The 22,652-nt window shown below is 35.5% G+C and overlaps 1 protein-coding gene across 1 annotated transcript in view; it reads left to right on the top strand.

Moving 5' to 3' along the window:
- Positions 1-22,652, top strand: part of LOC147620520 (putative LRR receptor-like serine/threonine-protein kinase At1g05700) — a 117,108-nt gene that overhangs the window by 71,671 nt on the left and 22,785 nt on the right. Inside the window, exons 4-9 of the mRNA XM_086825327.1 lie at positions 197-329; positions 421-492; positions 577-645; positions 742-810; positions 6,597-6,808; positions 16,433-16,638. Of these exons, the coding sequence (XP_086681453.1) occupies positions 197-329; positions 421-492; positions 577-645; positions 742-810; positions 6,597-6,808; positions 16,433-16,638 (761 nt within the window). The remainder of the gene's footprint in view (positions 1-196; positions 330-420; positions 493-576; positions 646-741; positions 811-6,596; positions 6,809-16,432; positions 16,639-22,652) is intronic.

The following is a 22,652-nucleotide window of genomic DNA, read 5'->3' as shown; positions in this document are numbered from 1 at the left end:
GGCATACACTCCATGTCGAGTCTGCTTATTATTGGGAATGTGTGACTCTGCACACCCGCAAGGCACGTCCTTGCGGCACTGTTCAACCCATCTAAGCCTAGCGAAGCGAGCCCAGTCACCTAGTTGAGAGATTATTATTAATACACTATTATGAAATTATCATACAGATCGCTATATTAATTGGAATTGGCTGCAGCGTCAGCAATTCAGAACGTTCAAAAGGATCTCAATTTGACGAAATATGGAGATGGAGATCCCTGCCTACCACTGAGCTACGGGTGGACCTGGATTACGTGCAGCAACGACAAGACACCAAGCATTACACAGTTGTAAGATCAGATCGCTTCAGTCTATAGTTGAAAATGGTATAAAATTTATCTTAAGCCATTGAACTCGCTTTGCTGTTTAATGACTGTTCAGAAATCTTGCGAGTCTCGGCCTTAGCGGGAACATACCTCAATCTATCAGCAATCTATCGAAGCTCAAGACAATGTGAGCATATCGCGTCTGCAGGTGCGTCTTTCTCAGCGCCTCGGGGTATCACACAATGAGATGACAGATTCTTTCTCCTCGCAGAGATCTATCGAACAACACACTGAGTGGTTCAATACCTGATCTCAGTTCATTGACGGAACTTCAAGTCTTGTGAGTTAATAAAGTGGGGTATGCATTACTTTGTTTTTGATAATTTAAAAAAAAATCTAATCCAGTTGTTTCTAATAAATACCCTTTTGTTTCAAGCAATCTTGATAACAACGATCTATGTGGGAGTATACCTTCATTCCTTTGGAAGAACACCATAAAATTCACGTAAGTTACACTCCAAATCCCCTTTCTATCTATTGATCTACTTGAGATTAGTAGTACACCCGTGGCTTAGCGACAAGAAGGCTATGGATGATTATATATTCTTAAATTAAAAAAAACCAAAGAAGTAATAAGTTGTTATTCGAGCTTTGTGAAATGCGAGCTTCCATAATATCAAGCTTCATGTTTTATGTTTTTTACATGTGCTATTAGATTATAAACAAAATGGCCCCTTCCAAAAAGAAAAAGTCATTGGTCTAACAATGCCAAGGCTGCAAAAGACAAATTAGGGGGCATTACATTTCGCGTCACACAAAGAGAAACATATTTTGTACACATGAGAAAGTTGACCTAGCTCCCATGTTATATGACTAGTCCACTAACCAACTCTGATCTTAGCATGGAGGGTCATAAAATTGAAAGGCGGCACTTGTCTTTTTAATTGACTCATGGTACACTTTCAAAATCCTTTCACATACACCTTGCTTAGTTATTTGCCTTCCTCTTAACACTTATAGAGTTTCCATTCAAATAGTGCATTTTCAAAGTATATACATCACACGGTTCCAAGAAAAACTCTTTATTTTTGTATTTTTACATCTGAATTTCATCACATGGTCTAAGAAAAACTCAAGTTTATCTTTGTATTTCTACATCTTAAATTCATCACTTCCATAAACGTAGATGTAATAAAAACTACCCTCTTCTCCACATTTCAATTCAACACTCCTTACATGTGTAGTATTTTTTGTTCACCTTATGAAATATAATGATTCCTTTTGTTCATCTTATTTGCTATCTTTTTTTGCTTGGACTCCGTAAAAAATGAAATGGTCACAATCTAATTTAGTGTATCTAGCTCGTTTATTATGTTGTGTTTTTACTTTGCCTCTATACTCGACAAGGTAAATGTTAGTTGATTATACTCCAACACAGAGCACCACTTCTAAAATAAAACATAAACCCATTGGTCGATCTCCTATTTGAGACATTACCTACCCAATTAGTACCTCTATATCCATACAGTTGTATCTCTCTACCAACCTCATCGAAAAGTCCATAATCAATAGTGGATTTTATATACATGAGAGTCCATCTAGCCTCATCCAAGTGTGGCTTCCTAGTGGCCTACATAAACTAACTCACAAGTCTACTAACAACGTAGCCCAAATTTGCCCTAGTTAATGGTCATATAGCTCATGTACTCTCACTACACGCATGTACATCTAAAAGCCCACTTGTATGTGCGAAAAGTTTACTGTTTAGCTCTTATGGCACTCAAATAGTCTTACATCCTATTATACCATAGTTGGACACATGTCAAAGCCATGCTACCTCTCTAACAACCAAATTCCATCATGTTATATCTAACTTGCACCTCTATATCAAGAAAATAATGTAGCTCATGAAAATCTTTCATCTCAAACTTCTACTTCAAAAGCATCATCCTGACATCATGTATATATTAACATCACTATCGTGAATAATAATTCAACCAAATCTTTCATCTCAAAAGCATCTTGACATCATCCATATATTAGCATCACTATCATCAATGATAATCAAGTCATTCACAATGAGTATCATTGATTATCATTGGCAATTGGTGGAGAGGCCAAGGGAAGAATGTATTAAATCCAATGTGCCATGATTTCCTTGGAAAGTGGTACATCGGAGGATTAGGTACATGGAGTGAAGACGTGGCCTTAAATCTTTTAATTGGAATTCAAACTTTGGTAAGAGGGTGATAAGGCTTGGCCGCGAGATCAGCCAGCAAAAGCAATCCATCAACACTCAAGCTTAAAAGACATAGGGAATGTAAGAAATCATATTGGCCAACACTTTGTGATGCATATGCATTGAGACAATGGATTGAATTTGCAATGTAATTGATGCCAACTGCATTATAAAATGATGGTCAATGATGCCTTGATATGGTAAGTGCATTGGAAAATGTAAGGGATATTGTGGGAATGCCATTTTGATTGCTTGGGAGTTTGAAATTTTGTCCATAAAACAAAGGAGACTATGGCAAAACTTCTCCAAAAAATTCTAATTCATGGAGTGAATTTATGGCACATAATTTATGAATGGAATTTCTTTTGGTGGTCACTACCCTTGGGGGAGAGCAAGAGCCAATGCATTGCAGTTTGGAGTGCTATATGAGCCCAATGGAACAACTTTTGACAATTCCTCCATAAGCACTAAACCCTAATTCAGACAAATCACATTAAGACTGAATTTTAGGTGTTTAAATAAGCTCATAGTACTCTCATATACCTACAAAACAAGCCTTTACCCTCTCCGTTTGACATCGTTTGGGTAGTCAAACCTACGTAGTTAACTTTGACCAAAAAGTCAAAACATAGCATACCTGCACTTTGGCTTTGGTCAAACCCTCCTAGGCATAGCTACTAATATTCTTCACAAGCTCACATAGCAAATTTCATCCAAATCCAGTGGTTTTTAGTATTCTATAGCCTAATTTCCATTTTCAACCTATATACAAGAGAACTCTAAAACAGAGAATATTAGGGCTCCTCGTCTTAATTGGATATTTGCATGGTTGGATGGGGCACATCAAAAGATTTCTATCAGGCATTAGATCCCTCCAATCTGAGATTGCTACCCCAAGTTATAGCCAATTTTCCAAAAAACATAAATTCTCATGGCACCCAAGCCCAAAGGAAGGCCGGGGAAGAATGCATTGAGTTCCGAGGATATAGAGGGTAAAGAGATAGTGGAACATGGTAACATGGAGGTACCGAAGGATACTTTTGGAAAACCATAAAGAGAAGTTGAAGAAGAAGTGAATGTTGGAAGTGCCTCCAAGCATACCCCCCAACCCTCATATATCGTCTTCTCGAATGACACTCTTATCTAAATGTTGATGGAAATGAATGCAAAATTTGACACTATAGCTATACAAATTGGACTGGTGGAAGAAATGTTAGCCCAACCAATGGGCCAACTTAAGCATGATTTATGATCATCAAGGCGACAAACAACCTTTTTATGGAAAATCTTTTGAATGCCGAAGAGAAGGCGAGCAACATATGCAAGAGGATTTTACAAGGGTTACCCATGAGAATCCTACAAAGAATGCCACAAGTGGATTCATGGAAGAGGCTAGAAGACCTCTCATAAGGGAAATGAGGCCTACCTCTTTCCAAGCCAGTCCCTCTCAACTACATGGGAAGCAACATACATCTTGGTTTACAAATTTGGGAAGCAACTACATGGGAAGCAACATACATCTTGGTTTACAAATTTGGAACCAAACCTTGAAAATCCTAAAAGAATATCTTCACATCCTAAGGAAAATCAATATTCTATGTTTGAAGAGGAGTTGTATGTTAATGGTGAGTGGTTGAGTATGATTTGGAGCATATATCATTCATGAAAAGGCAAAGGGAAGCTCATAATATATGCATCGAAATGCCTAATTTCTTTAATAAAGAGTATAAATGCTTGGCTCAATTTGTCAATACTTACAGGCAATTCTCAATTGATGAGGATATTTATGAAGAGGATGTTGATGCAATGCAAGCAAGGAGCTATGCATTGTTAATGCCTAGTGGTGGAGGAGAAACTTGAGCACTTGTATGTCCTCTAGGAAAGATTTTGTTGATACAAGGAGACAAAGATCTCAACAAGGGACAAGTTCATTAAGGATTCCTATAACAAGGTGGGAAAAATAAGAATGATATACCAATGTATCAAATTGATGTACATGATGAGACACATAGTCAAACATTATTTTCTTCAAAGAGAGTTATTAGAAGAAGGAAATGTGTAATGATTGATGCTAAAACCTCTACAGGTGAAGCCAAGAAAAAAAGGGTATGTATGTGTCACTCAAACCTACAGCTATAATTGGAAATGCTTTTTCATTCTTCAGCCATAGATGACCAAATGAATTATGAAAGACCACACACTTTCTCACATAGAGAAATCTCCCAAATAAGGGAGGCTTTTGATACCATGTTGGAAAATAGGAGATGAGAAGAAAATTCTAATGATGGTGGTTAATCACTTATATTGTGAATCATAAACAATCTCACACATACACATACACAATGCTATTATGATAAGTGAATAGATGCACCAAGCATATGACCAAGCATATGAAGGACTAACCCATAAACATCATGAATCAAAATGATAAACAATGAATAACAATATTACCTTAATGCAAGAGAAGATAGCCTTATGCCGACGAAGGATGTTGTTGTATCTAGCCCTTTGTGGCTATTTTTTTCATTAACTAATAGTACGATCTTTTTCCCTGAAATTAATAAACCCCAATTAGAGTAGATACTTTGACACAAAGTGGCATAATAAGTTGGATCAGAAAACCACATTATATACTATTGTACCATTTTGATAGAATTATATTAGGGAGTTACTAACAAATTAAAGGACTAGAGAACATGAGTTTAAAAAATTGGAAATGATGTAATCTTTTATTTTTAAGGATAAGGACATAACTCCATAAACATTAACTTCTACATGAATGATTCCCCCCGTTATCATTAAGTAGAGGTATCATGAAAGAAAAGACATTCTCCCTAGAGTTAGAGGATTAAATGGAAAGACACTCTCATTCAAACAAGATATGTCCCTAGAGTTAGAGGATTAAAGGAAAAGACACTCTCATTCATAGAGGATTGAAGAGAAAGACACTCTCATTCAAACAAGATGTGTCTGAGACATGGAAAGACACTCTTATAGAGTTATTTGCATAATAGTTTTTTCCTAAAGGTGGTAAGAAAGAGTGAGACCTTACTCAAAAGATAATGTGCTCTAGGGCATTCAAACAAGATATGTCTTGTAGTCTTCTATCTTAAGTAAAATTCACACAAACCTATTCCAAGTCCTAGGTTATAAGATATGTAACCTATCCATACGGTTTTAAGAAACAATGTTCTATACTAAGAGATTTATCTTGTCATAGTTTTCCTTACCATATTTGGTTAAACTGATATATCCAAGAATTTTGAGTATCTCTTATATAACTTCTTGTATGCCACTTTTAATTTATCTTATTATTTAATAAAGGAAAACTTGGGAGGGATGAATTATCTTACATTAAACGGATACTAAAATTTGAATATAAATGTTTCTATATAGATCAAATGGCCTTTTCATTATGAGTAATATCACAGTATGCCTCTGTATAAGCTCAACAATTTTCATCTCCATGTGATCTTGGTTTTTCCATGTATTAACCTAGACCCTAAACCCCTTCTTAGACTTTTTTTTCCCTTTCTTATGGTGGTTAATATGTAAGGGTAGATCATGGAAATAAAAGTACTACTTTGGTAGGAAGACCAAATAGCTTTTCATAATTTAGATGTAGAAAGGGGAAGCTAGTATGAGGGGAAAATCATTTTGGATTTTGTTAACTACAACTATCAGCAACATGATGAGATACATAATTTCCCTATGTTTTTTAAATTATCCTAGCATCCATTTTGTTCCTTTTATTAAAGTATTCACATAAAGGAGGTGGGACACTAAGTTTATGTCTATAAGAGTATTCTCATGTGATATTACAAAAATCCCTTTTCTTATAGAGAAAAAACATTAAAGGAATGATATTTTTCTCCTTAAGATATTGAAGATCTACTTTGTAATTTTTACAATTAATGTATGTTTGTGCTTCTTGAATAATATAGGTGCATTTTATTTTTATAGTTAATGTATGTATGCATGTTATTATGACAAAGTTAATATTTATGGCACATTTTATAATTTTTATAACCTTGTATTATAATTATATGTAGGTGGAGTGGAAATCAAAATTTATGCAATGACACACGATGTAAATGCAATGCAAGGTCATCCATGGATCCATCCATGAGATACATATATGCAATTTCATGTCTTATGGTGTTTTATATACTATCAATGATGACTTTTATACGACTTCACAAATCAATGATTCAAAAGATCAAGGAGAAAAGATTAAGTATAGCTATGGATTCAACAAAACAAGGTATGTAGATGATTTTATTTTTTATTATTTTTTCATGCATAGAAACCTATACTGATGTTTAACATAGGTAGTCTAGAACTTTGATTACATGCAAATCTACACAAAAGCATTCAATTATTTACGCACTAATGTAGTTATAGTTTCTTATTCACCACCAAGCTAATATGATCCTAAGGTAAAAAAATAGGGATAGCTAGTTATAGTTTCTTCTCTTGTATTCTCCACCAAGCTAATATGATCCTAAGGTAAAAAATAGGGATAGCTATTCTTGCTATATATATATTCAAGTTTCATGTCTTGCATTCTCCACCAAGCTAAGAAGATCCTAAGGTAGAAAATTAGGGATAAATATTCTTGTTCTATATTTAAGGAAAATAAAAAAAAATAATCCTATGCTTCTGACTTTACCTATAGATAACTAGTTTATCTATATTTAAGGAAAATTAGGGATAAATATTCTTGTTCTATATTTAAGGAAAATTAGGGATAAATATTCTTGTTCTATATTTAAGGAAAATTAGGGATAAATATTCTTGTTCTATATTTAAGGAAAATAAAAAAAAATTAATCCTATGCTTCTGACTTTACCTATAGATAACTAGTTTATCTACTAGAGAATAGATAAGCTAAGTGATTTAGACTAACCATTAGAAGATATATTTACTTGGTAGATAAGATAAGTGATGTAGACTAGTCACTAGAATATTTCTTTACTTGGTAGAAGATATGTAACATTGATATCTAGATAAGTAGTGCAATTTGGGCCCTCCTAGTAGATAGGTAGCATTGATCACCAGATAAGGAGTAAAAATTGGATCAAGTACTTATAGTAGTTTTAATCAGCAAATATTGGAGACCTAGCTACTCCAAATGATCAACACTAGAAAAATTCTAGATAAGTATGAAAGGATCCATTTGTTAGAGCTGATAGTGTGCAACCACACTGAAAAATATGTAGGCAGGATTGATAAGAATTCCAAACTCCCATGCTGATAAAGATCCTATTTCACCAATCAAAATAGGCTGTTCCAACTGATTGTTCTCAATTTACCTCATGAGATTACTTTTATGATCATTACTCATTTTTTAGATTTCTATACAATAATTTTTGTTTACTTTATTATTTCTTTCTCACTAAAATTCTAGGATGAAAACATTTTCCACTCTTAAATAATCTTTGTTTTATTTTTTTATTATTGTGGGACAAAATTATGTACGAGGGTAGCATTCTCTAGGGATTTCAATTATGTTGTGAGATAACCTTTTTTAAATGTTATGAGATAAAATTATGTACAAGGGTAGGGTTCTATGCGGGTTTCAGTTATGGGGTGGGGTAAATGACTAACTCATCACGCTCATGATGTGGGGGGGTGGGATTAATTTTTGGGTGGAGGAAATGACGAACTCATCATGCTTATGATGTGAAAGGTCCATTTTTTCTTCAATTTCATTTACCCCAATAACCCTTTGAAATCTATATTAAGAAAAGGTGATTTGAATTTATAATGGTGATGTTTAATATGTGATTCACATTTTATGCTCATGTTGACTATATTATGCCATTAGTTGCTTTTTCCTTACATGAGACTCCATCACAAGGGTTGAATTCTAAACAAGGTGTATACCCCTTTATTTTGATGTTATATGCAATAGGGCTAGTAGTAGATACACTTGAATATATATTTCTTTCATTAAAGTTTATTTATACCAATTAATACCACCATTGATACTTATTTTCACCAAGCATGGATGTGGAGTTATGAAGGATACATAATCAATACAAGTGTTTCTCCTTGTAGAAAAAGTGAAAGCGCATGAGGCTCAAGCAGTCACTATTAAAAACTAGCCAAATTGGAATGACAAAAAGGGACTTTAGATTTTGACTTTGATAAGGATTTATAAAAATCCATGACAAGCTTTGAAACAAAGAATGAATCATATTTTTTCATGTCCTCTAGGAGTTGACATAAGTTCTGTTTAATGAAAGCAAATTAAACACATTCAATGATTTTTTCATAACCCGAGTTATTTACAAAAAATATTCATCATATTTTTCCATATCGTTTTTAGCTAGGAGTTAACATAATTTTTTTCTTTTATGAAACCAAATTAGACACATTCAATGCTAACTCATCACCCGAATTATTTCATGTGTATTCTCACTTAAAAATAAAACATATGAATTATTTTCTTTATTAGAGCTACATATAAAGATTTGGTGAGGTTATGAACTTTATTTTGGGCTCTCTACTTTTTAGTAGCATAATTTTGAAAATTTCCTACTGATCACAACTGCTAGCCAGTTATGATTACATTTCACTTAGGATAGAGGAGTGACCACAAGTGGGCTAGTTCTACCTAGCCTAGAAAGCCCAATCATCTTAAGCATAGTTGACCTCTGCGAGGTCTTTAGTTCTTCTTCACTTGGATTTATCTTTACCCATAAGAAGTGCCTTCTATGGTTTGTTTATAAAGAAACAATCCTTCTCTTCACCCCCTATTTTTCCATAACATTTGCGAGACTTTTTAGAAAAAACCCTTTTTGGATGTCAACCTTTGAAGGGAGCTTTTGAGCCAACTTTATTTAATCCTCATTTGTTGAAAAAGGCTCCTTTTGTGATGCCTTACCTTTGCTTGAATTTGTTGAAATCTTCCAACAAATATGCTACGACATCAATCAGTGTAAGTACATGCAAGTTAGTAAGATTAGTAACATTGTTACTTCTCTTCCAGTAGATATGCTTCGACATCAATCAATGTAGGTACACACAAGTTGATAAGAGTAGTAACAATGTTACTATATTTTCCTTAAAGGAAACATTTTAAAAGAACAACTATGAAAACATCTTCCTCAATGTATTTCTTAAGTTAAGATACTCTTCATGTAATTAAGATAAGTTGGAAGGGACTCTTCTCGATTCATCTTCAGCTCAAAAAATTTAATGAGAAAACTAATTTTTGAGTTGTTTTATTGGGCTCTATACAAAGTATCAAGAGTATTCCGCGTCTCTTGAGAAGTTTCTTTTCCATCTATATGATGGATTTGGGGTGTCATTTAGGCCCAAGGAAATTATTTATTAATGCCATTTCATCCTTTATTACCTAGATGCTATTTTCTCTCTAGTGGTAAGCATTCTCTCTTATTAGACTACAATTGATTTTGGTGCCATGTACGGAAACCATTTCCTTCAAACTTTTCAAATTTTAATGAGTTAGAAATGATGTAGGTATGTATTACCACTTGGAAAATCAATCCAAGGGTAGTGTCTAGAACCTTTACAAAGAGATCAAAAACTCAAGATTAAAAACCACCTTCTCCATACAAATGCATGTGTGTAGTAAGAAAGTATAATAACCCCATCTTCTTTACATGAGAATAATAATAACCCCATATTCTTTACATGTGTGTAGTAAGAAAGTATAATAACCCCATCTTCTTTACATGAGAATAATAATAGGGTTTGGTTTTGGTTTTGGATTTTTTGACTTTTTTTGTTTTATTATATTTTGCATTGGATGACTCACATGATTAAGGCATGACTGATACTCACTAATTATCTAAAATCTTTAGTGATTAGTCTTTCACTAATCATAAATTAATGAGAAAAAATAGTGTTTTGGAGATAGAGAACAGAGGCTCCTTGGACCATCCTCATATTTTCTTCAAGAAAGGTCAAAGGGGTAGCAACACTATATGTACTTATGATTTAAGCCCATAATAACTCAATTAAGCATATTCATCAGTAATTAACCAAGGTATTATAAAAACCCATCTATAGGGAGACTAGACAGAGCTAAAGAGAATGCTACAATCCTCCACTCTCCATTCGTCAAATGGATGAAATCCACCAGCAAGTTTTTCATGGTCAAAATCCCCTGAGGGTGACTGGAATTGGCCGAATTCATCTTCGTTAAAGTGGTAGAGTGGTTTGCCCAAAAAATGCAGGAACCTATTGATCTATAAAATTTGCCGTACTCAATTGCATTTTCTTACCATTGAAGCTATATTCTGATCCACCCTTGAGTTGGGATCACGGCTCAAGTGTTTTCTTGAGAAATGTAGGTGTGTGAACGGGGTAATCAACACTCCAATCATAGGGGGTAGAAGAGAAGAAGACCCACAAAGCTTATTTCTAGGGTTTTTGAGATCAATCACTTATTTATAGGGTTTTTGAGATCAATCACTAATTAATCTTATCATTGATACTAAGAAATAATATTAGAAAAATATTATTTGAGATTAGGCAAAGAAGCACAAGGCTCTATAACATGTTGGAATTCATGGCGGCTTAATCAAGATCCTAATAAAGTGCAATAATCATGATCAATGTAGATGAACAATGATTAGGGTTATGCACACATGACTAACAAGATCACAACATAAAGGAAATTTAGAGAGTGGAGTCTAAAGACTTGTAAATATCCATTAGATATGCCAACCTATTTATAGGCTTGATACAAAAGTGATTAAAGGTGATTAAAGGATAATCTTATCTACATAATTCAAAAGTGCATCAAAAAAAGCACGTATTGCCTAGAATGGGATGCAACAACTTAAGACTCTTTCACACATGTTATGGCTATCCTCTGGAGGTATGGTCATGGCCAGAAACCTTGTGTGGAATCAAGCCTTTAGACCATGGAACCGTATCTAATATCCCCAATGTTACATGATATTTGTGTGTATTATTTCAACATATTTGTGACATATAGCCTTGATTATATTTATTGAAAATATTATAAGGACTACTTTTGTAAACATTATTGAGAATTATACAAAGTTTCTTTATATATATCCCTCTTTATATTCATTGGAAAACTTGCAAGACCTACTCCTACAAACCAAAATATCAATAAAAGTGGCATAACCTTATATGTGTTACGTTGTGCACATTTTAAGGTATTCATTTTAGTATTAAAACAAAACTCATAACTTTCTCTAGATATCAAGTTTGCATAAGCCTGATGCCAACGTATAGCTTCCACAATCATTTATATAAATAAATCCAATACTAAGCATTATTGAGAACTATAATATTTCTTTATTTGTGACATATATTCCTATTTATATTTATTGGAAAACTTACAATACCTACTCACAAACCAAAGATCATTCAAATTATCATTGAAATTGGCCTAAATGTATAATATGTTGTGCACATTTTGAGATATATGTTCTACTAAAGAATAATATTTAAACATAAACCATACTTTTCTTTAGATTTCACACAAGAAATTTGAAGTTTGTATAGACATGATGCCATTATATTACATGGCAATGGTTTAGGGTCAAATCTTCTACATTCATTTATATAGATAAATCCAATATTGAGAATTACTCTCAAAACTCCTTTATTTGTGACATATACTTGTAAGAATAAACAATAGTGGAATATGGATTAATACAATGTAAATAATTGATTTGTAGAAAGAAGTGGAAAGTAAACAATATTACTTCTTACAAAAAAATTGATTACAAAAACTGAAAGTGTCTGCAGACCCGTGCTCTAGGGGTAAAGAGCTTTGATGGTGATCCAGATAGACTATGGACAAAGGATATATTGCTTACAATAGTTTTTGAACACAATGAACTCAATGATGAACTTAAGTTTCCAAACTAGTCTATATATCGTATCTAGGGTTAGCATGGATATAGGTGGTCCGACCAACCCATGGCCTGGTAAAACATGACCAACCAACCCATCATCTAACTAGGAATGTATTGGAGTACAACTACCATGTAGCTCCCACTGCATCTAAGGCTATATGAACCCTCAAACAGGTGCTGCAATCCAAGAACAATGTATCCTCCATTTGTTGTCCAGCACTCACTAATGTGGTCACATATCCCGCATGAGCATGCATCCTACTTGGCACAAAGCCAAGTCTACATAAGTTGTCTCCTTATTGGGCACTATCCATTGTCTGAACTTGGAATTGTTGGGTGCCCAGATGCTCACATAACAAATATTCCTCATAAAGGGGGCCTTATAAAATAGAGCACATCCATGAACCATAGCAAAAACAACATAAGGTTTGAGCATTGAGGAAATTCTTTTGTAATATCGCCCCTTAATGTCCACCCATAGGCAAACTATCTCTTTGGTTCATGCCAACTCAATGATCATTAGGGGAAATTTGGAGTCAAATTGGGCCCTTTTACGATCCACACATTCTCTCTACAAAAATGGGCTCATGGTAAAAAATTTCCAAAACAACTGAAAAGTGAGTGGAGTGTAGACATTTGGAATCTATTCTTCAAGACCTTTCCAATGATATATAGCATGACGAAAAATTTTGCATATTTAATAAGTCCCCAAATTTGATGATGATGTGGCATGTAATGTGCCACATCATCACCAAATTTGGAGACTTCTTGAATAGGAAAAATTGGCTGTCATGCTATATATCATTGGAAAGGTCTCCAACAGTAGATTCTAAATGTCCAAACTCTCCTCACATTTGAGTTGATTTAAAAAAAATTGACCATGAGCCCATTTTTGTAGAGAGAGAATGTGTACAAATCCTTAAAAGGCCCAATTTGAGTCCAAATTTTTCCTAATGGGTGCTTTAGCAAATATCTCCCTAGAGCCTTTGTAAAAATGTGTGCATAATTATTTGTTATCGGGAAGTTGACAAGCTCCACCTCTTCATCCATAATGATACTATATCTCAATGTGCTTCATGTGAGCTTGAAACACTGGGCTCTTAACAATAGCTAATTAGCTCACACATATAATGATACTATATCTCAATGTGCTTCATGTGAGCTTGAAACATTGGGCTCTTAACAATAGCTGTACAACTCTAATTACTGCATAGCAACACTATCACGTTCTTTTGAGTAACATCCATGTCTCCTAAGATCCTTCTCAACTAGACTACTTCACATCATGAAGCAAAGCAATATGCCTTATACTCAGTATGTGTAGAAGAAAGTGCCACTTTAGGCTATTCTACTAATTTCATGATGTAATTCTAGACCCAATAAGTAATTAGAAAATGATTTCTTGCTATTACAATCTCCTTCCCAATCTAAGTCACAAAATCTAGCCAAAGAATCACCCGATTAAGTGATACCTTACCCAAAGGTACATTTGATGTATTTTAAAACCCGCATCCCAGCCTTCCAATGGTTCTTTTAAGGCTAATTTGAGAATCTACTAAAGAAACTAACTAAAAAGCTGATGTCAAGATATACATTGCATAGGAAGATTAAACTTCCTATACTCCTTCATATCCATAAGTGGAGAAGCATCTTCAAAGGAAAGCTTTGCATCAACCTCCATGGTTGTAACCAATAACTTGCACTCATCCATGTTGAATGCCTCATGCATGCCTTTGCTGAGAAATAAAGATTCCATTTGATTCTTGCTAGAATCACATAGTGGTAGAAATGGCATAGAGTATGCTTGAAGGTAAAGGAGTATAGAACTTCTTTTGGGCCGAGATAATTAACACTACGGTGCATATCCTTAACAGATGTTACACAAAGGCAATGAAAGACATGACACCTCAAGAAGCTTATTCAGGTAAGAAACCCTCAGTCACATATTTCAAGACATTTGGTTGTGATTGTTTTATGCATGTTCTAGACTCATCCAAAGCCAAGCGGGATTCTAAGAGCATAAAGTGTATCTTAATGGGGAATATAGTATGGACTCAAAGGATATCCTTAACAAGAGTTACACAAAGGAAATGAAGGACATAAGATAGATCTCAAGAATCTTATTCAAGTAATAAACCCTCAATTATATATTTGAGGACATTTGGTTGTGATTGTTTTATGCATGTTCTAGACTCATCCAAAGCCAAGTGGGATTCTAAGAGCAGAGAGTGTATCTTGTTGGGGAGTACAATATGGACTCAAAGGGTTATCGATTATACAACCTTGAGGTAAAGAAGATAATTGTCAGTTGTGATGTGGTGTTCAAGGAATATCCTTATCAAGTGGAGGAGAGGTATCCATCTTCAACAAAGAAATAGCCTAGAAGACCGAACCACCAGTGGTAGTAGTAACTCTATACGATGTGGATTCAATAGATGATAAAGAAGAGAAGTCCACAACACATCATAAGGGGCCACATCCTAAATGGGTGAAGCAACTCTTGGATGGGAATTCTTTGCTAGCCAATAGATCTTTGTAGATCCAAGAGAATAGATTAGAAGAGGGCCTCTGCTCACATTATTGTCAATATGTCCTTGATGGCTAACATAATTAAATTATAAGAGTCAACAGCTTGGAGGAAGCACTAGCAATAGGGTGGAGGGGGGAAAGGAAGTTAGAGTGTGAATTTTGAGGAACCACACTTGGGATCTTATGAATCATCCTGTAAGACAAAAGATTATTGGCACCAAGTGGGTTTGAAAGGCCAAGTATAAGTATGATGGTACATTGGATAAGTAAAAGGAAAGGCTCATAGTGAAGTACATTGATTTTTAGGAGACATTCACCCCCATAGCTAGATTGACCACTATACTTGCTTTCTTGGTTGTTCATGGGAAGTGGCCCAGTATTGTTAATGGCTTCTTTGAATGTCCTTCTCAAGGAGGAGGTTTGTAGAGCTAACAAAGTTTGAGATACTTGATTTAGAAAACAAAGTGTGTAGACTCCGAAAGGCATTGCACGAGCTAAAGTAGGCCCCTAAAGCATGTTACCAATGTAGATACTTTCTTTATAGGTATTAGCATTTCTAATTGCCCATCAAATGCAGATTTGTAAATGGATGTGAAGTCAACTTTTCTAAATGGCCATCTCAACAAGGAGGAGGTTTATATGGCACAGCCACCAAAGTTTGAGATACTCGGTTCAAAAAAAAAGTATGCACACTATAGAAGGTATTATATGGGCTAAAATAATAGGCCCCTCAAGCAAGGTAAGAGAATAGATATTTTCTTTGTAAATATTGGTCTTTCTAATTGCCCATTCGATGCAAATTTGTATATTTTTCTCTGAGCAAGGCAGGTACATGATCATTGTCCTATATGTGAATGACCCCATTTACGATGAGAAACCATGAAGAAAAGATCCAACAGAAATAAGAGATGTTGAGCTCAGAATTTGATATGTCAGACCTTGGGCTTATGATTTTTTTAAAAGGATTGGATTGAACCAAAAATGGACCTAATCTTGAACTTACAAACAATGTTTTTTCTCCCATCCAACTTCCCTCTTGACCCTCCACCAAAAGGTAGAGAGTGAGCCCGAGCGGTTGCATTATTTGTAAGCTAGGCCATCTCTTTAAATTTTCCTTCAAATAGCAAACTATTGAAAATAAGCTTTGCCTAGACCCTATGCTATGATACCATGTAGGAATACATAATATCAGGAGTGTGATCAAAATAATACCAAGCACTCAATTACAAAAAAGAAGTGAGGTTATTTTGACATTGATACCTTAATGTTTAAACAAATGATCAAGTAGTGGAATGCAATGCATGTTATATATTTTTATCTTAAGTGCTCAAAAGTAAGTACTTTTATTTATGGGTAGGAATAGTAAGAAAGATTTTTCATTTTGAAATCAATAACTTATTTTTTTTCCAAAATGATCAACTAATTCCATCAAACATGTATTATACCTTTTTTAATTGAATAAATATCTTAATTACTTTTATTTATAGGTAATAATAGTCTGCAAAATGTTCCTTTTATCACACGAAATTTCACGTACGATGAAATATCCACTGCAACAACTCAATTCACAACAAAAATTGGTGAAGGAGGATTTGGGCCAGTATTTCATGGAGTGCTACAAAGTGGTGTGGAAGTTGCTGTTAAAATGCTAGCAGATTCTTCAAGACAAGGTCTGAAAGAGTTTTCTACAGAGGTCTCCTCTCTCTCTCTCTCTCTCTCTCTCTCTCTCTCTCTCTCTCTCTCTCTCTCTCTCTCTCTCTCTCTCTCTCTAAGTGAGTGAAGCTATTTTACATCATTGTACATGTGTATTTATTTGTTAAAAAACATGATGAAGTAATGAATCGTGCATACATATTTATGTGATGTGTATAATACTCTACCATATATTATCTTATAAATACCCATAAAAAGGAAATTACCCATTTTTCTATATGTCCATAAAAAGATCCATGTGTGGGGGGTGCATGTTTATGTATGTGTGCATGCATGTGATGTTTCTTTGTATGTTGGCATGTGTACATGTGTAGTGTTTTCACACGTGTACATGGATACATGTGTTGTGTCTATGTATGTGTGCATGTGTCATTTCTATTTATGTTAGCATGTGTGCATGTGTAGTGTTTGTACACATGTGTACATGGATACATTGGCTTTGTCTATTCCCAAAATTAAGATAGTAGTTACTCTCCTTACTTAGAGACATATTATAGTTGAATCAGATATACCATGTAGACTAGTCCCACTCCAACTCTTCTATCCTCTTATCCAACTAATCCCCTTCTTCCCATTACAACCATGAGTACTTTCTGTTCATCAAGAAGCTCTTTCAAGTTTGTTCCAAAACAAGAAGGCCTGGTTTGTTGTACAACGGTCAGTCCAAAAGCGATCTGGGTGGTGACTAAACAGGCTGGTTGGCTACTTACACATAGCGATCATTATGGACGCTCCGCTAGAAGAAATGAATCCCATAGTTGTTGTTCGAAAAACTTTGTGCTTGGATTGCCACTTAGTCTGGATTCCTTACAGCCTTTACTAGCCACCTTCTTTTGGTATTTCTTTTTTTCAATGCCCCTAAGAAGAACTTGATGGGTGGATAAGGGGCATACTGTGGCTCATAAGCCCTCTTCCTTCTTCTTACATAGGCATGCTGTGTTGTATGTCAGTTCTTTCATCAGCCCTCTAGAATCGCACATCAATGGGCCGTGCCTTCGGATGCCTCACCCTTGCTCTGTGCATTGCCTCCAAGTCCATGCCTGCTACAAAGGCATGGGATTCTGTTTGTTTTGGGGTGATAAGGTCTTCTTCAAACATAGTCTGATTTGGTTCTTGTGGCCTTATTTTCCCACCTTGACTCTATTTCCACCCATAGGGGGGTGTTCCTGTAGGTTTTGTCTTCAACACCTCCCTTTTCTTTTCTTCTTGTTGGATCCATTGGTGAGGGGCTTCTTTGAATGAGATTTTGCCTCCTCACCTGGATCTACAAGTCGTAAGAGACTGCTACTTCCGCTCTGGATCTGAGGGAGGGGCTTCCTCCTTGCCCTGATGCACCTTCTTGACAATTGCCTTGGCCCTGTCTTTCTATCTTTGACACTAAATCCAACTGCTTCATAAATTTTACAATCTCTTCCCAGTTGGAAGGTCTCAAGGTGCCTGCCTACTGGGCTATATAGATTAAAGTATGCATACATTTAAGGGGAGTGCCCTTCTAGATATCCATGTTCTATTGGCCTGATTCCTCATGGAACCTTTTCTAGAGCTCTTCGTCAGCCCCATTTTCCCTTTATCCTGGACTTGGAATTCCTCTATCATCTTATCTTTTGCTCAGACTTCCTCTACATGCACCCTCCTCATAGCATCCATCTGCTCCTGTCTTTTCCACACCTCTTTTGCGTGAACCCTTCTCATGGTGTCCAATTACCCTTGTCTTATCTAGAGGTCAGCATGAGTTGTTGTCAATGCGATATTCACCTCATTGACTGTCATTTTCCCTCCCCTTCCTCTTCTCACCCTTGTAGGCATGGAAGTCTCCACATCTTTCTTGAGGGTTTTTATTGTTAACCCATCCTGCCTCTATTGCTCCTTAAACTCTTCCACCAGAGCTTCCATCTCTTTGATATGTGCCCTGAGAGCGCAGCTTTGTTCTTCTCCAGCTTCTTTGTTGGTGATGCGCACACATGCTCTTTCAGCTTATTGTCGAGGATTAGGTCCATTGATGACCCTTTGTATATGACAAGCTCCTTCCCCTTCTTGTGTGTTGGTGCAACGCATTTCTTTACATCTCCTTTTAGGGGAGAGAATCTATTTTTTAAGGCCTCCACTTCTTGGAGCTCCATGCTTCTATGGCTTTGGTGGTACTCCCTTGAGTGAATGTGGTACTCCCTTGAGTGCATGTGGTACTCCATTATGAGTGCAATATTTCTCTCTTTCTTTTTCCCATCATGATGAAGTACCACATTCACTCAAGGGAGTACCACCATAGCCATAGAAGCATGGAGCTCCAAGAAGTATGATTTCATTAGTAAAAGTATGTTATGACCTTAGTTACAATATTCACATATATACTTGCCCATTGTTTCACACTAATTAATGTTGGGCCTCATACTTGACCGGCCATAATCATGCCCATGAGCCTCTCCTTATGTACAAACTCAAGCCCCTTTCATACACCATTGAACCATTCCAACTTGATTTCGCTAACAAATGTGAATATCTACAAATATTCATGGCTATGAAAAACCAGATTGGTTTTTCACACTTGCCAAAAACCAATCTAGAGAAACTTGGATAATTCAGAGAGCTGCACTGACATCTCATATAACATTAACACATTTTGAAAAAAAAGGCAAGAAAGGTAATGATTGAGGAGTCTCCTACCAACTAGTAAATACTGACATACTTGATGTCCAATTTCATAGGATGGCTCCCCCTACAAAAGAGTATGAGGATTTGGAATATGTTTCCTTGGAACTAGAATCTTCTAGACAAACCATCACTACCCCAAACAAGAAGAAACGTAAAAAGAAAGTCTCAAACTTAGCAGCTGACCCACCTAGGTCCTTCCTTGAGGAATGTGGCAAGTACAACTATCAGTATAGCAATAAGGTGCCGACACATAAGGGGTAAGTCTCCTTCTAATATCACTTCTCGAAGTTCTTACTATTGGTTTAATTTGCATAATTTGTTTAGATGAACTAAAAATTTGTTTTCCAAAAATTATAGAAGATTCATGTGAATTTAAAGAATGAGTGGGCATCCTATGTACATAAGGAATCATGATCTTTACACATATTTACTATAACATCAAAATAAAATGTAAACCCCTCCCTTCTCACCAAAGTGCTTAACCATATTACACTGTTCCCCATGAAAGAGAAAGTACTTGCATAATAGAAAAATTTATCCCAAGAGGACATCTTGGAAGATTTGGAGGAGGAAAATGTGCCCATTTGCTAGTACTACAAATGAGATCTTGGCAAGCATGGAGTAAGAGAAAAAAAAGGGACTTAAAGGCCTACATTGTAGCAGCTCCCAAAAGCCTTCAGAGCACCAATATAAGAATGAAAGGGAGTCAATGCCGATGGCATGGAAAGCTAATATGGGATAACTTGGTTGTTTTGACAAAGCTCACAAATCTACAATGAGTGTAAGATTTTCTTGAGATTTGTCTAGTCACCTACATGACTACATACAACTACAGGAGGCAGAAGAAGGAGTATCCCATGGTAACACAAGGTGGTTACTTTAAAATAGATATAGATAAAGCTAACCTAACTGTGAAATATTTTGGCATCCAACTCAAATAGCACTAAGAGTCCCTCACATTATAGAATATAAGTATATCTACGTGGGAATTACAGACATAGGGCATGCCAATTAAAAGGTAGTTAACCTTAACAAAATTTACAATAGAAAAAAGAAAACACTTGCATATCTACTATCATTAATTTCACTTTGTTCAATCTAGCATAGTTTGACTGTATCGAGATATAAAAGAAAATCCTTCTCTTATAGATCACGGCATGGAGGATTTTAGGTCTAGCTATGCTTGCTATTTCATGAAGCTAATCATAGCTGTACAAGATATTTGACAAAGAAAATAAACATTGTCGAGAGGAAGAGTAAATCTTATATTACTATCATTGTCTCAAGTGTTTTCTAGGCAACATGCACATCACCTTTGAATACATAGTTGATGCATCATTAAGGATGCCCCATGCTCATTTCCAATTCACTTTCTGCAAGTTTCAATCACATAAAGGAACCATTATAGATTCAATCTTGGTGAAATGGATTTAATTAGGAGAAATTCGGGTCAAAAATGGGCCATGTAAGGTTTTGGAAGATTTCAAAAAGGTGCTCTCTCATTCAATGATCCCGGGGGCTTCACTATAGAGATTTTTAAATTATTTTTTCAAGGGAAAGGCATATCTTGAGCATATAAATTCTAAATTTTTCAAAAGTTATGTATTTAGAACTAATTGTGGAGCGGTTTCTAACAATATGTCCCGTGAGAGCGATTTTCACATAAGGTGGGAAAGGTTCACAATGACCTCCCATTTTTATACGCCTTGACAAAATGACTTTCCTTAGGAGGCCATTTTTGACCCCAAATTTTTCCTAATGAGGCCTTTAAAATGTTCAGAGGATAAAACATGCATCCTGCAGGGAGGGATGTAATGCCTAACAAAGGCACTCCACACTGGATTAGTAATAAGTGTTATGCAAATGACACTATAAATAACTTTTTGATAATGTGAAAAGCATAATCCCCCTTTGTGCCAAATGATTCTTTCTTGTCTACTTGATCTTGTCATGTGTGTGTGTGAGAGAGAGAGTTGAGAGTAGATTGCATGAATCTTAGTGCATGTGCCTCTTGTCTCTTATTATGAGAGAGTGAGCAAGAGTGAAAGAGGTGATTCCATGCACGAAGATGAATCAACTTCTTGGTGGTGACAAACAAGGAGGAGATTCAGGATCTTGGAGCTGGCAACCACTAGTGGTGCTTGGAGGTCAAAGAGATCTTGAGGAGTCAGAGGCAAGGTAAGAATCCCAAAATAACATTTGTAGTTTGTTCCTTTGTCTACTAAAAATAGTGGTCTATAGAGAGTAGGAATAGGCCATACCAAAATAGTATCCAAGATCATATGGCGATGGTTGGGATTGGTGAAGAATTGGTTTGAATGTGTCAAAGAGTTTTCTCGAAGTACCATAATTTGGTGAGACCTCAATGAACACAACGGTGCATAATCTGTCTTATGTTTTAGGAGTCCAATGAAATGCTGATGAAGGACATTTGTTGCATGGAGAGAGAGATGCTAGTGATGTTGCATTATATGCAAATGCAAAGAAAGATACGGGAAAGGGCTTCGGTAATCGGAAGGTTTCTGAGTGGAAGAAGAAATAAAACACAAAGTTTTTTTGCTACCAAGACTATTTATATGGTCAAACCATGCTGGTCATCCTCTAGAGTTTCTACATGTACATCTTTTTGGTAAGATGACAACAACTACATTGAGTGCTTCTTCATACTTCTTATTTACTAGAGTCAATGACTTTAAAAAGACAATATGGGTGTATCTCCTTAGGGATAAGGCTAAAGCTTTTAGAAAATTCAAAATATGGCATAACTTGGCAGAGAATGAGACAAAATTGTTCATGTGGAGTTAGAATCCACTCCTCCACCCCTAGGGTACTTCAATCTCACTCACAACTTCACTCTCAACATCCCAAAATTGTTCAGGCGCGCAGCGGAGCTCAATTATAGTCAACAACAAAATCAAACTTTTTTTAAATTTTTCCATCATAAATATCTTAGAATTTAGAGAATATGCAAAAACTCTAATCTTCAAGTTAATAACATAAGAATCTCTAGAATGATCCAAATCTAGGATTATTTGAGTTAAAACTATAAGAAGATCCAAAATGATTAAAATTCCTAAATAAAAGGTCAATTTCCTTAATGATTAATTCATGCCTTGGTTAATGTGTCAAACCTTTAAAGAACCCATGTATTATCTCCAAGCGTAGCCTTTTAAAAAACAAGCTGCTTTATTCAAAGTAAGCCTTCAAAAAAATAAATCATGCAAAGTAGGTAAAATTGTCTTCTTCTTATTTTAGGTATGAAAGTAGCCTTTTTTAGGAGGTTGTACCTCCTTAATGGTGGAGGATCTAGAAACACTTTGTGAAGGCCACTTCTAAAGTAATATT

The sequence above is a fragment of the Cibotium barometz genome, chromosome 31, assembly GCF_041138505.1.
Source record: "Cibotium barometz isolate CiBa-2024 chromosome 31, ASM4113850v1, whole genome shotgun sequence".
In the NCBI taxonomy this organism is placed as follows: domain Eukaryota; kingdom Viridiplantae; phylum Streptophyta; class Polypodiopsida; order Cyatheales; family Cibotiaceae; genus Cibotium; species Cibotium barometz.
This window is presented reverse-complemented; position numbering and strand designations above follow the sequence as displayed.